Source organism: Papio anubis, chromosome 9 (assembly GCF_008728515.1).
Source record: "Papio anubis isolate 15944 chromosome 9, Panubis1.0, whole genome shotgun sequence".
Lineage (NCBI taxonomy): Eukaryota > Metazoa > Chordata > Mammalia > Primates > Cercopithecidae > Papio > Papio anubis.
Genome location: NC_044984.1, coordinates 101,096,386 through 101,110,976, shown reverse-complemented (window position 1 = coordinate 101,110,976; position 14,591 = coordinate 101,096,386). Strand labels below are relative to the sequence as shown.

Sequence of the window (14,591 nt, the reverse complement as noted above, 5' to 3'; positions counted from 1 at the left end):
GCCTGAGCAGGGCTATTTTGAAAAAGCTCTCCAAAGAGCATATCCCTGGTTGAGAATCCCTGTTCTAAAAGGTACTCTAGTCTTGGTTACATTGTTCAAATCCAAAAGAAAGTCAGAGTTAAACCTTAATCTACAAAATTTATATTCCACGGTCACTCATCCAATAAATATTTTCTGAGTGCCTATTATGTGCTGGGCACTCCAAATGTCAAGTGTATAAAGATACCAGTGTCTAACATCAACAGATATATAATTAAGAAACAAGGCATAAATATTAATGTTAGAGATTTATACAGAGTATTATGAGAATATTGAAGAGGTACTTCACCTTAACTGGAATGTCAAAGGAGGCTTGTTGAAGGAGGTGCCCCTGAGGTGAGTAGGGATTCACCAGGTGAGAAAAAGAAGAGGTGTACAAGAGGGAGAGAGCATTCTAGGTAGAAAACAATATACTGCAAAAGTAGTAAGCAAGAAACAGAAGGGATGCGGATGTGTGTGTAACTGGAAACATTTTCTAGTCCTAAAACATAAAATACAAGGGAGAGAAAAGAAATAAGCTGTGAAAGTAGGCATATAGCAGATCACTGAGCACCCAGCATGTCATGTTAAGAAGCTTGACGTTTATTCTGTAGGCAAAGAAAGTCACTGAAGGGATAGATGAAGGGTTTTAAGGCGAAGGATGACATGGTCAGATTGCTATTTTAGATTTATGGATGCCAATCTATTAGAAAAGCACGTAACTGGAAAATGAAAGAACAGTCAGGAAACTGATGCAGTAATCAGATGTAGGCCTGAATTAGGGCAGAGGTTAAGGAGAAAATGGATGGAAGAAATCTGAAAAGGTAAAATGAGCAGGACACTGATATTAGATATGGGGATACAGGTGAACGGAGGAGTGATTTCAAGGCACTGTCAACCCAATATTTGCAAAATACTGAATTTAAGCTATTTTTCTAGCAGCAGTGATAGATTTACACTCATTCAGTCATACTGTCTTGTTTGATTTTGGCATTTGTATGGCCAAGGATAGATGTATGGAGTACAGCAAGACACAAAAGCAGGGCCGGGCATGGTAGCTCACACCTGTAATCCCAGCACTTTGGGAGGTTAAGGCAGGAGGATCACTTAAGGCCAGAAGTTCAAGAGACCAGAATGGGCAACATGATGAGACCCCAACTCTACAAAAAATTTAAAGATGGGCATGGTGGTGCGTGCCTGTAGTTCTAGCTACTGGGAGGCTGAGGCAGGAGGACTGCTTGAGCCCAGGAGTCTGGGGTTACAGTGAGCCACTGCACTCCAACCTGGGTGACAGAGTGAGACCTTGTCTCAAGCTAAGCTTTACAATATTAGCAATGGATTTTGGGCAACGTGGAGTCTTGCCACTAAACAGTCAGTCTTCGGGAGTGAGTAGATCTGGGGGGAGTCTCCTCTGAATCCCTCTACTCCTGATTTATACAAGTGTAAATAGTCCTGTGAGGACAAAGGAGGAAAGAGTTACATGTAACCCAAACTAAACCTAACCTAACCTTTCTTCTCAGGGTTCCTAAAAATAAAATGAAGGGAAACAAGAAACCAATCAATAACCATCAGATGAAAACATGACCACTGCTTAGAAAGTCCATGAATGAAATACACACACACATAAACATTCACAGAGTAACACCAAGGCTTACCTTTCTTTTATCTTCATCTGTTGATTCAAATTTGAAAGTAGCCCTATGCTGAGGGGGGAAAAAAGGGAAACAATGTCATTTTAAATACATGTATTTTTTAATTTTGGCTATGTTTAATAGTATCTAAAATAATGTCCCTGTAAAAAATGTTGCCTTCCCATATCTCAATATTCTTATTAAAGTAAGGGAGACAGGCATGTAAACAAATAGTTATAAAGCAGTGTGAAAAGACTACAGCAGAAATATACACAAAGGAGCACTGCGAACCAAGCCACTAACTGCCCAGGAAAATCCGGAATGGCTTTCACAGAATACAGAATATTTGTGCTGGATCTCGAGGGATAAACAGGAGTTTGCCAGAGGCAAACGGAATGCAATCCAGGAACAAAAACAAAGGCTCGAATGTGTGAAACTATATGATGTATTTGTGAAATAAGCAACTTTGTGAGACTGGAACACAGGACATATGTTTGGGGTGGGGCATGGAGGAAGATGAGAATGGAAAAGTATACTGGACGGTGATTTGGAAGGGCCTTTCAACGTTGCTGAGTTTATACTTTCTTTTTCATATGCAATAAGAAATCATCAGAGAATTGTGGATAGGGAAAACTTGATAGTTCGATATTTCAGAAAAATAGTTCAATAAGAATAAAAGTTTAAATCATGGTGGCTCTACCACTTACTAGCTGTGACCTTGAGCAAGTAAACTCTCTGGAACTGGGCTTCTCATCTGAAAACAGGGGGTACCTAGTTCACGGAGAGATCGTGACAGTTAAAAAAGCTAAGGCATGTATATAAAGCACGATCTCATTGCTGGCAAGTAGGAATACTCAGTAAATATTCGGGTTATAATGATGATGATGCCAATGATTATGAGGAAAAAATAACTAGAAAGGCAGAGAGTGTCATGACTCTTCTGCAATGATTGGCAATACTATATTTTCTACTCTGTAGCTGAAGTAAAGGAGAATAGAAGACAGAATAAGTTGGCTTGCCCATGATCACAGAAAGAACAGTGGTACCCCAAAAATAGAGCGCAGAATTCCTCATTCTCCTCTGAAGTTTTATTCAGGAGAACCGAGTACTCTTAAGAATTCTAAGCCTTCCTACTAAAAAAAAAATCTCCACCGAAAATCTCTCTACTTCTTTTTTCTTTCTCTCATTAGCCACATTGACAAATATTTACTGGCAACCCACCAGGAGTGAAGTACACTAAGTACTAAAGATATCATCATTACAGGTGGTTCTGTGTTGACATCTTTGTAGAAGCAGCAATTTTTTAAATTAAAGAAGATGGAGAAATGTTGGCAGAAAAGAAGTTCTGAATGTAAGAAATGATCAGAGGGAAGACTCAGAGGTAGGAGACAGTGGCTATTTGAGGGAGGGAGGCTGCCTCGAATATGGATACAAAACAATTAAAATGAATGAAGTCAGGTGGTAAGGGCATGGATTTTAAAATTTATACCTGAACTGGCAAATAGGTGACAGGCAACCAGGGGAAGACTATGACGGAGGTGTGACCAGCATTCTGGAAGAACATTTCAGGCAGTAGCTCACAGGCCAGATTAAAGGAAAGCAAGACTAAGGACATAATGCCCTGTGAAGAATGGACATCAATAATCCAGGCATGATACTCCTGGTGGCAGTATAAACTGACATAAATCTTAAAAGAGAAAGTGATTTGGCAACAACACATATTACAAGCCATAAAAATATTCATACTCTTTGACCCAGAACTCCTACTCCTAGGAATTTATCCTACTGATCTAGAAGGAGAGAATAATTATATGTGTATCACTGCAGTGTCATCCAATATTGTGGAGGAAAAAAAGCGAGAACTGGAATAACCAACAGGAGACTGACGGAATGTTGTGCATGTGACAATATTCTATTATACATATTATATTCACCTGACAAAATATTATGTACCAATTTTTTAAAAAGAAGACTCATTGTTGGTATATTGTTTTCATAATTTAAAAAAATAAAATGGATAAGTATGAATAAAGAATAAGAAAAAGAAGGAAGGAGGAGAGGAAAGAAAGATTGTAAATCTGAGGGCCATACTTAGAAATGTATAGACCTGAGATTTAGTGAAAATTAACATTAGACTTAAAAGTGCCAGATTATCAGATTAAAGTTGTAAACTAAAGTTTCATAAAGGTTCAATACAAATGAAAATAATTGCACTAAGAAACCAAGAAAGCCTATTTTTTTGCCATTATAAGTAAAATGCTAATTCCATAAATTATCTGGAATAAATGTACCTACTTGTTAATATATATAATGGTTCTTCTAAACTTTTTTTTGGCATTTATGGTAAGGGGACAGAAAAATAAATTGTCTTTTGGAAAGACACTCAGTAAGTTATAAAAGTGTCTTTTATATAGTTCCTACGTAGAATTAATCTTTTAAGGTGGGAATTCAGAACAGTACCAAGGTCTAATTATTCTGTTGCTCTTAATTAGAAAATATAATGGTATGTGAGGCACTACAAATTGAATCTGGAATGTGCCAATCTATTCAGAAGCTCAAACCTCTACGACTGTTTGGATCCAACAGATGTTGGCTTCTATAAACCTGGGTTCTTTTATCCAACTTAGATCATACTTAATTTATTCAGTACCCCATCTTTATTCTCTCCCCTTTCTAAGGCTGAAATGGGGAAAAAGAAAACAAGCATTTCCAGCTGTACATGTATTCCCTAGCCAAGAGTCGGCCATCTCACCTTCTTTACATGCTTAATTTCCAGAGAAAAAGGAGCAAAAAAATCAAATATAAAGAGTTAAACTGGTTGGGCATGGTGGCTCACACCTGTAATCCTAACACTTTGGGGGGCCGAGGTGGACAGATGGCTTGAGCCCAGGAGTTTGAGATCAGCCTGGGCAACACGGCAAAACCCCATTTCAAAAAAAAAAAAAAAAGAGTTAAACCATTGTTCAATTTAGAGACCAAGCAAGCTAACAACTCAGTGACACACCAGACTCATTATGACTCTCACCACAGGTTTCATACCCTATGAATCAGCTCTAAAAAGCTCAGGATCAGGAGTCGGACAACCTTGAGTTTGAGTCCAGTCTTACTGCTTACTAAAAGTGTAAACTTGGCCAAGTTATTCAACTTTACTACCTATATCAAGTTTTCCTTATCTTTTTATAAGCATGGCACCTTGCACATAGTAGTGTTCAATGGCTACTACTGTTATTGTTGAATAACCTATGGTGTGGTGTCTGGCCAAATATTGACCTATTAGAGAGCTAGGAGTAATTTCATAGATTTCTAAAGATACACTCAAACAGTACTACTTCACGGGAATAAACCTAATTGGGGTGGTGTGTGTTGTGCTGTTTCATGAACAGAGATTGCTTCTATAACTAAAAATCAGAAACAGATTAGATAACATAATCTGGACATAGGAACAAAGTATAACAAAGGAACAGCCCACTAAACATGCTTCTCTGCAAAAACCCACATAGTGAACTCAAAGAGTCAGAGCCCAACTTCCAAAGTAGAAAACAAAAAGTCCTCTTACATGGTCCTGGATATTTACATATTTTATTCAAATGTAGAGGCTATATTTATAGAACTGTCCCAATATTAGGTTTCTATCAATCAGGTTCTTCTAGCACATGAATTAAGACCTCACTGCAAGCAGTCTTGTTTTCTTCTCCTATGAGGACTACTACTAGAGACCTAGCTAGCTGTCTGTATCTTAAATACCTTTCATTTGGCCAGAAACTTGCCATATTTCAAAACTGGAATCCTGTTGGAATTTGCTATGTATGCAGTAATCATACGTCCAGGTGGCCTGTAGGGCCACCAAGCCACCTCTCTGGTTATCATCATAGTTGATGAGTCATCTATTAAACGAGAGGGTTGGGCCCTATTAACTTTGAGTTTCCTCTAACATAAAATATCCTGTGATGTAAGGAATCCAGGTATGGAAGTATGACACTACTCCATACCTCAGGGCCCTTAGTCACAGTTTGTTGTTGATAATCATGATAATGGTGGCAACTAATCTCTCTACTAAATCTGTTATTAGAGAAGGCCTGAGGTCTGGGCACTGTGCCTCACGCCTGTAATCTCAACACTTTGGGAGGCTGAGGCCCAGAAGTTCAAGACCAGCCTCCAGCCTAGGCAACATAGTGAGATCCCCATTTCTAGAAAAAAAAAGAACAGGCCTGTGGGGAGCAAGAGCTTGAACAGTCTAGACTAGAATGATACATACTTCCCCAAATTAACAGTTCATTCTATAACTAAAGTGGAGGTGATTAGGACTTAACAGTAGCCAAAGGATTCTGTATCTGTGGATTCAACCAATCATGGCTTGAAAATATTTGGGAAAAAAAAAATTGTGCCTGTGTTGAACAAGTGCAGGCTTTTTTTCCCTTGGCATTATTCCCTAAATAATACAGTACAACTATCTGTATGGCATTCACATTGTATTATGTATTATAAGTAATCTAGAGATTATTTAAAGTATATATGAGAGGCCAGGCACAGTGGCTCACGCCTGTAATCCCAGAACTTTGGGAGGCCCAGGTGAGCAGATCACTTGAGGTCAGGAGTTCACCACCAGCCTGGCCAACATGGTGAAACTCTGTCTCCACTAAAAATACAAAAATTAGCCAGGCATGGTGGCGCACATCTGTAGTCCCAGCTACTCGGGAAGCTGAGGCAAGAGAATCACTTGAACCTGGGAGGCGGAGGTTGCAGTTAGCCGACATCAAGCCACTGCACTCCAGCCTGGGCGACACAGCAAGACTCTGTCTCCAAAAAAAAAAAGTATATAGGAGGATATGCCCAGCCGGGCTCAGTGGCTCACGCCTGTAATCCCAGCACTTTGGGAGGCCAAGGCGGGCAGATCACCTGAGGTTGGGAATTCGAGACCAGCCTGACCAACATGGAGAAACCCTGTCTCCACTAAAAATACAAAGTTAGCCAAGCATGGTGGTGCATGCCTGTAATCCCAGCTTCTCAGCAGGCTGAAACAAGAGAATCACTTGAACCCAGGAGGCGGAAGTTGTGGTGAGCCAAGATCGCGCCATTGCACTCCAGCCTGGGCAACAAGAGCAAAACTCCATCTCAAAAAGAAAAAAAAAAAAGGAATGTGTGCCCAGATTATATGCAAATACTATAGTGTTTTTTATCAGGGACTCAAAGATTTTGGTATCGACAAGATTCTGGTATGCACAGGAGATCCTGGAAGCAATCCCCTTTGGATATTGAGGAATAACTGTAGTATACCACTCCTGAAAAAGAAACTTTTTCTGTGCTCAAAAACACAGAAGAGACAGGGTAAAGGCAACATAGCCCCGCAAAAGATCCCTGGATATGGAATCTGAAGACCAGGTCTGCCATTTCCTAGGAATTAATATAAGATGACACACGAAATGTGAAAATGCTTGGGATAATACATAGCACATAGCAGGTACTCAATAAATGTTAACAGGTGAATTTAGAGGAGAGAAAAACAACTGCTCCACGCATTAAACAAACAAACAAACAAAAACACTTGCCTATGCTGAGACCTATGCTCTGTTATGCCCTTGACAAACAGACAAGTTTCATTCTTTCCGGGACAGATAGATCTTTCCTCTCTCCAAGATAACAAAGGTCGGTGAATGAAGCAAGGTTTGGAAATGAGAGTCTATATATATAACATAGTAGAAATAAGATGTTTCCTGGAGCCCGACAGGTATCTCGGAAAGTGGTACAAAGTATTTTGCTACCCATTAGAAAAAGAAGGGAAAGAATGGAGCATTATTTCCAAATTTTAATATTGTGCTATGCCAACTCATGCCACGTTTAATTTTTTTGTTCAAAGCTAACAGTTGCGGAGTGCCTCCTCAGTGGCAGGCACTGTTCTGTATGCTTTACACATGTAACTCATTTAATCCTGATAACAAGCCTATGATATAGTTACTATTATTATCTCCATTTGGCAGATGAGGAAACTAAGCCACAGCAAAGCTAAGTAACTCATCTTAGGGCCACACAAGCCATTAAGTTGAGGATCAGTGGCCAAGGAGGCTCTGGCCACACCTTTTAGGTACCCTGGTTATTATAACTGTAACTTACTGAGTGCTTCCTAGCTGCATTGTGCCCAGTGTTGGCACTGCATTTCATTTAATGTAATCCTCACAATAATTTAAGAGAATGGTGATATTGTCCCTATTTTACAGATAAGGCAACTGAGATTCACAGGCTTAATATAATTTATCCATAGTCATAAAGCTAATAAATGGCAGAGTTGGGATTTGAACCAAGTTTATCTGATGCCAAATCCCACCACCTTTCCACTATATTTGACTGCCTCCTTTCAAGGACTAGCTTTATTAGAGGAATAAGGTAGCATAAAGAACCTCTCCACTACTCTCCCAAACAATGAACCAGTCTCTGTCTACAGCATTCATTTCTCTCTGTTGGACTCCTCAATGCCCTATGATCACCTCATAATCCAAACATTTCTCAAATCCATTTTTCCAGACAAGGAAACACAAGTATATGGTACCCAACTATTTTTTTGAGGGTTGCAAATTCCATATACCACAGAGCTGGGCAATTTAATTCCATCTCCCCATTCTTACTGCCTGAACCACTGTGATCATACATTCACTTCCTATTCATCTGCTCTCAAAATCTCTCCCTTTGAGGGGCACCTCACTGCAGTATGATGCTCAGCCATTTTCTTTGTACTATAATCAGCCCTACTATACTGGCCCTACTATAGTCAGTATCAAATATGAGAGATTTCTGGCCAGGCACGGTAGCTTACACCTATAATCCCAGCACTCTGGGAGGCCAAGGTGAGAGCATTGCTTGAGCCTAGCAGTTTGAGAGCAGCCCGGGCAACATAGTGAGACCCCATCTCTACAAAAAATGAATTTAAAAAGTTAGCCCAGTGCTGTGGCACACACCTGTAGTCCAGCTACGTGGGAGGGGCAGCGGGGAGGAGATGGAGGCTGCAGCGAGCCATGATCACACCAGTGCACTCCAGCCTGGGCGACAGATACAGACCCTATCTCCAAAAAGGAAAAAGAAGGGAGTGCTGTCTTCTGAAAGAGCTAACTGACCCAATTCACATCTAGTCAGAGCACTCTCAGGCTTGATCCTAAAATTACAAGTGTTTGGGAATTTTCTGAAACACTTCAGATACCACCTTAAGCAAGACACACCATGCAAAACAACCTTAAAAACATTCGCAATACAAAAGGGGAGCTGGAGATGTTCAGGTTTTAAGCTCTGACAGCACCTGGCCAGGAGTTGTAAGCAGATACCAATCTGGAGGGAGACCAATGAGAAGAGATCAATTGGAGGAAGCAAATCTGGAGTCTAATTAGTTTAGCCATAAAGGGAAGGAGAAATATTAAAGAAGGTGATTATATCCAGTTGAAGGTTTTTCCTCCTTCCTCCCCACAGAAACAAATTCCTATTTATTGCTGGGTATCTGGCATATAATAAGTGCTAAATAAACATTAGTTGATTCAACAAATGGCCAAGTTCTCTGTTGTATTTCTTGCTTCTGAAAATCAGTTTGAAGCTGCCTCATGCCTTTTCTGGAAAGCAGTAATAAATCGAGTTAAATCATTATAATCTCCACAATATGTACAACTATGCATTAAATGAGTTATTCCTAAATTAGGCAGACATGTTCAACAGTAAAGCATATCAGAAAGTGAGGGAGCTAAGATATGAATAGAGAGAACCTGTGTATCCTCCCAAGGAAAGCAACACAGTACGGTAGAAAGAGCGCTGGACTTGGAGTTGGACCACCTAAATTCAAATCTCAGCTCTATCTCTCAGGGGCTGTGTGGACTTGGGACCACATTATCATCCTAAATTTTCTCATTTGTGAATTGGAGAATACCATCACTCTCCTCACAGGGTTGTTGGGAAGATGAAACGGGAATTCAGCCGCCAGCATGCCATTTCTGCCCCGGGTGGAAAAGATTCAAAAATAAGACCCAAATTGTCAATAATACAAAGTGGACGGATGCCGTGGCGGGCACAAAGCAAACACTGAAGGGGAGATGATGTACGGGGGCAAAGGAAAGAAAAACATTAACAGTTAGGTTGTGACTTAGTATTGGGTTTGTTTTCACAGAAGGGAGTCGCCAGTCATTCCTATAAAGCAGTCTTCTAAACCAAAGGATAAAGGTGTGGCAGGCTATCTTTTGAAGTAAGCATGTAAAATTCCTGGAAGGAAAAGTAATGAGGAGCTAACGGTTCTTAGAAAGAGGTTCAGAGAAGTGACTGGGATTTATAATAAGATACTTTTTTACAGCAGAGTTGTAAAGTGGAAAGAACTAAACTGGAATACCAGCTCCAAGTATGACCTTGGGCAAGTTATTTAACCAATCTAGAGTCTCAATTGCAAAATGCAGATAATACCTCACAGGATTGCTGTAAGATTAAATGAGATAATGGATAGGAAAGCTGTTAATGCGATACAAACAATAGGTATCATTAGGAGTTACATTCTCCACCCACTTACAACATTATATGTCCATGACCTTGGGCGTGATTTCAGCTCTTTGCACCTCGGTTTCCTCATCTATAAAATGGGGAGGATGATACCATCTACCCTATAAACACTCTGAGGATCAAAGGAGACCATAGATGAGACATCAATGCCTTGAAAACCGTACAGTGCTAAAGGTATAGAAAGAACTGCCATCGTTGCTGATACGTTTTATACATGTCAAGGGCCGTGTTTATGCAGGGAAGCATGTATTTTTATACCGTACAGGTGAGGAAGCCTCGCATGCATTTATGCATCCAGGAGTGAGGCACGGGGCACAGATGCACATCTATGGATTCCGGGGGTGTGACTTGCACGCTTGAGAGGAGGACCGGAGGTCAAGCTGCTGGGCCAGGAATCAGAGGAGTGGGCGCTAGAGTGGGGATAGTGGGATGCAGGATGCACGGATGGAAAAGGCTGGGGGCACAAACACGCATGCCCAAGCCGGAAACGTTTTCGGGGGAGAGCAATGCGCATCCCCGGAATGAAGGGGGTGGGGAAGGATGCGATGTGCAAGCACGGAGGGCGGCCCGGGGGTGCGATACCGCACGCCCGGGGCCAGGACTCTTTACCTTGTCGCTGTAATCCCTCAGGACCCGCTCGATAGCCCCCGCTTCGCCGGCCCGGACGATGTAGAGGGCGCGCTCCTCATCCATGGCCGCAGGTGCGGGGGAGCCGCGGCCGCTCTGCGCGCCCAAGCCGCTGCCTCCAGGTAAACGCCTCGCGCCCCCGCTCGCTCCTTCCCAGCTTCCTTCCTTCCCTCCTTCCCTCCCTCCCTCCTGCCTCCAACCCGCCAGCCTCCGCCCGGGCCGGCCCGACGTCACCGCCCCTCAACTTTCACCCCGCGACGTCACCGCTCCCCCAGCAACCGGCGCCTCACGGCCGCCCCCGACAAGGCCCAGGACTTGGTCGAGGCCTGGCTAGCGGACCGAGGCGGAGTCAGGCCCAAGGTCCTGCTTGCTCTCCTGCCTCTCCCTCCCTCGGAGAAGTGTCCAGTCTTTTAAGGGGGCTTTCACAGACTGAACCGTTCTTTCCTGACCCTCCTCTATGAATCATTCTCAGCGGACAAGAGCAACCCGGCTCTTCCCCGCCCATCTATGAACCAGCCGCTAAATGGACTGCAATTCCCTGCATGCAATGGGGTTATCCCGCTCTTCCCTCTAATTTACTGGAGTGCCGAATGGCATGCTGGGATTAGTAGTCATCCAGCCGGAAAGACTTCCCGCCAAGGGCATGCTGGGAACTGTGGTACCGCGAAGGCCGGAAACGGGAGTCTGGCGGCCGCCTGAGGCCAGCGGCGGGGAGACCGTTAGAGGGAGGGTGTAAGCCTCTGCTTCGGTGTAGTCCCTTACGCCGCTGACTCTCCTGCTCCAGCCTTGGCTGGCGGGGCTGGCTGGACTGGCTAACGGTCGCGGAAACTGCCATGCCTTGGTGGGAACTGTCAAGCACCGGTTTAATTCCCTTTTCTCATTTAGCGGTTTCGGTCTCGGAAATTCCTTCCACCCTTGTTTGCATTCTTGTTATGTACTCAGCTACAGTAATGTGGGAAATAATCGAAGGCAGTTATCTGTATAAAAGAGGACTCGGCGATTTTCTGCCTTAATACTAATCTCTAGCATGCATCTCGTGCCACCGGGGCTCCAGACTCTCTTAGGTGATTTCCCCATATCCTCTAATTCTCCCAACACAAATTTTTGTGGAAATAAAAAGGAACCCAAATAGTTGTAAGTAATTTATCCTAAGTCACACGGCCAGAGAATGGGAAAGTCGAGGTTTGAAACCAGGCCTTACCCCGCGAAGTGGCTGCTCTCTGACCACCAGGAACTGTAATAATACCGATACAGTAGCGGCGGTGGTGCTGACAAAGGTTCCCATCGCCCCAGTGGTAATTACGTGTCAGGCATTCTGTTAATACTTCACCAGTGTTAGCTCTATCAATTTCATACACATGCATTCAACAAATATTTGAGAGCCTGTGTTGTGCCCAGGCACTGTTAAATGCAGTGTGGATACAGTGGGCCCAAAGTAAAGTCCCTGCCTTCATGGAGCTTCCATTCTAGTGAGCACCCATATGAGTTATTCTCATATTAAGATGAGGAAACTGAGTCTTGGAGAGGGTAATTGGTTAATTTATCAAAATTGCAGATTTTTGGAAATTGAATTTGAACTCAGAGCTTGTGCTCTTTCTGCTCTCCCAAGCTTTTTTTGATGGAGAGTGGATGAATTCTCCAAGTAATTTCAAGTTTTCCATTCCAAGCAGCCTTTACCCGTAGTCGTCCTTGATGTCTCCCCTACCAGTCTCTCCCTCTTGAGCTGTGCTGAAGAGGAACTAGAGGGGGCAAAAGTTTATTCATCTAATGATTGAATTTCTTCTATGCTGTGCTAGATATTCTGCTAGATGCTGGGAATTTGGAAATAAGAACGAACATGGGACCTGAGTTTATGGAGCTTTTGGTCTTTCTGTGTATTATACTTTCCATGCAGTAAACATTTATTGAGCATATTTGTTGAGTCAGGCATTGGGTTAGGTGCTCTGTAATAAATTAAGTCAGAAAGATTTTAATCCATCTCTCCAAAAAGCACATTTTGGTAAGGTCATGGAATAGTTAGCTGAATTCCTAAGCTAATAGTAACATCTTGCGATTGTTTTTAACAGTTTACAGAACATTTTAATACTTCTAATCTCAATGGATCATTGGGGAAGGTATTGTTCCCACTTTATAGATAAGAAAACAGGGTCAGACGAGTTAAGTAACAAGAACTGGGACTCAAACTGAGAGCTGTTAACAAAGTATTTGGGTGCCTACTCTGTGTCCAGTACAGTATTAAGTGCTTTGGGGGTGTCCATATATTTATTTTTGGAGCAAGGGTCTCCCGGAGAGGATATTAAACAAGCACAAAGTATCTTATTTCCATAGAGATGTTTCTCTTTAGAATTTTTAGAAGGTCTCTGACATTTCAGACACATGTCTTTGAAATGTCTGTTTGCCAGAAATAGGCTATGTTTTTAGGCTCCAACTCTGTACTTCTAAAAAGAGATTTTAAAAATGTAAAAACAGATGAATTAATGACTTGGGAAGTTGTACTTTAGTAATTTTAATTAAATGTTCATATTCTGATTTTATAACTCAAAGGGATCTTTCACTCTAATTCAAGTCATCTTTTGACCACTGACGAGACTCTGGTTCCAGAAAAATTAAGTGGCTTGTCCAAGGTCAATAGTTACAAGCAGACTCTGGGAATGGAGCCGAGACTAGCTGAGTCCTAGGTCACTGCATCACTTTACCTCTTTGAATATTAGTTATAGGATACTTTCAGGGACTAGAGGCTCTAGCCATGTTCTGACTCCACTTCCTGGTGATGCTTGAGTGGCATGATAGCAAGGAATTAAGATTTAGAGCCTTGGTAATCAAAGCAACAAATATTTTTTCACAAGTTGTTGCTCTTAGAAGCAGTAATATAGTAATCCTATATGTATCTACGGACAGAGCTTTTAAATTCTTTAAATATCTTCACGTAGATTATTTGGTTTAATCCTTGCTATAGCTGAAATCGCAAGGTCAATAAGAGGCACATTTTCTTTTTTACAGAGAAAAGGGAAGTTCAGAGTATTGATTAGCTGGCTCATAAGCAAAGAAGTTTGCTAATAAGTGGTATAGTTAAGGGCTAGAAGCACCCTGGGCTCTGATAACATGAAATGTTATGGACTTTCATGTTAGGGCCAATGAAAAAGCCTGCAAATAGATACTAGTCATTTATTTTGGACTTTGATATATCCTGCTGTGGCATTTCCTTTTGCCATGACAATGGGCTAGTTGGAATGTGCCAAATTGAAGGTCTTTAATGAGTACCTGGTGCTAACAGCTTTTAAAATTCAACTGTTGTAATACTTAGTATACATTTTCTTTAGGAGAAAGCAGAAATTTAAAGCCTTAGTAGCTTGGTCTATTGGCTACAGCTCCAGAATTGGAGTTCAGAGAATTCCACTAATTCAAGGTATGACTTGTCACTCAGCAACCACCACCTCGCTATGTGAGGCCACTCACTCAACTTTTCTTGAGGTTTAGAAATTTAGAACTGAAATAATAGCTGGATTGTCCCACAGTGTCCTTAGCTGTTAAACTAAGGGATTGATCCAGATATAATTTCAGTTATAAATTTTTCAGTTCTAAAATTTTGTGATTCTCAGAAAAACAAAACCACCTTTAAATATGCTCATTCTTTAGAAAAACCTATTAATAAGAGTGGGGATGTGAAAAATCAATATGTGCAAATCAAATATCAATATGATATGTGCAAATCATCCCTTGGGCATACCTCCAAAGATTCTGATTCAGTTGATCTGTGGTGAAATCTGGATACCGGTAGTTTTAAAAGCTTCTCAGTTGATT

At 41.7% G+C, this 14,591-nt stretch overlaps 1 protein-coding gene across 13 annotated transcripts in view; it reads right to left on the bottom strand.

Annotated features, from left to right (window-relative positions):
* Positions 1-11,408, bottom strand: part of RIC8B (RIC8 guanine nucleotide exchange factor B) — a 116,412-nt gene extending 105,004 nt beyond the window's left edge. For 8 of the 13 annotated variants that reach the window (XR_635097.4, XR_635100.4, XR_635098.4 and 5 more), the window contains exons 1-2: positions 10,773-11,408; positions 1,674-1,721 (exon numbers count right to left, since the gene is read on the bottom strand). Coding sequence is in view for 6 of the 13 variants with exons in the window: in XM_009181598.4 (XP_009179862.1) it covers positions 1,674-1,721; positions 10,773-10,856 (132 nt within the window). In the remaining 7 variants the exon portion in view is untranslated. The remainder of the gene's footprint in view (positions 1-1,673; positions 1,722-10,772) is intronic. The other 5 variants (XM_009181605.4, XM_021922861.2, XM_009181600.3 and 2 more) reach the window with 3 other exon arrangements.
* Positions 11,409-14,591: the final 3,183 nt, after the last annotated feature.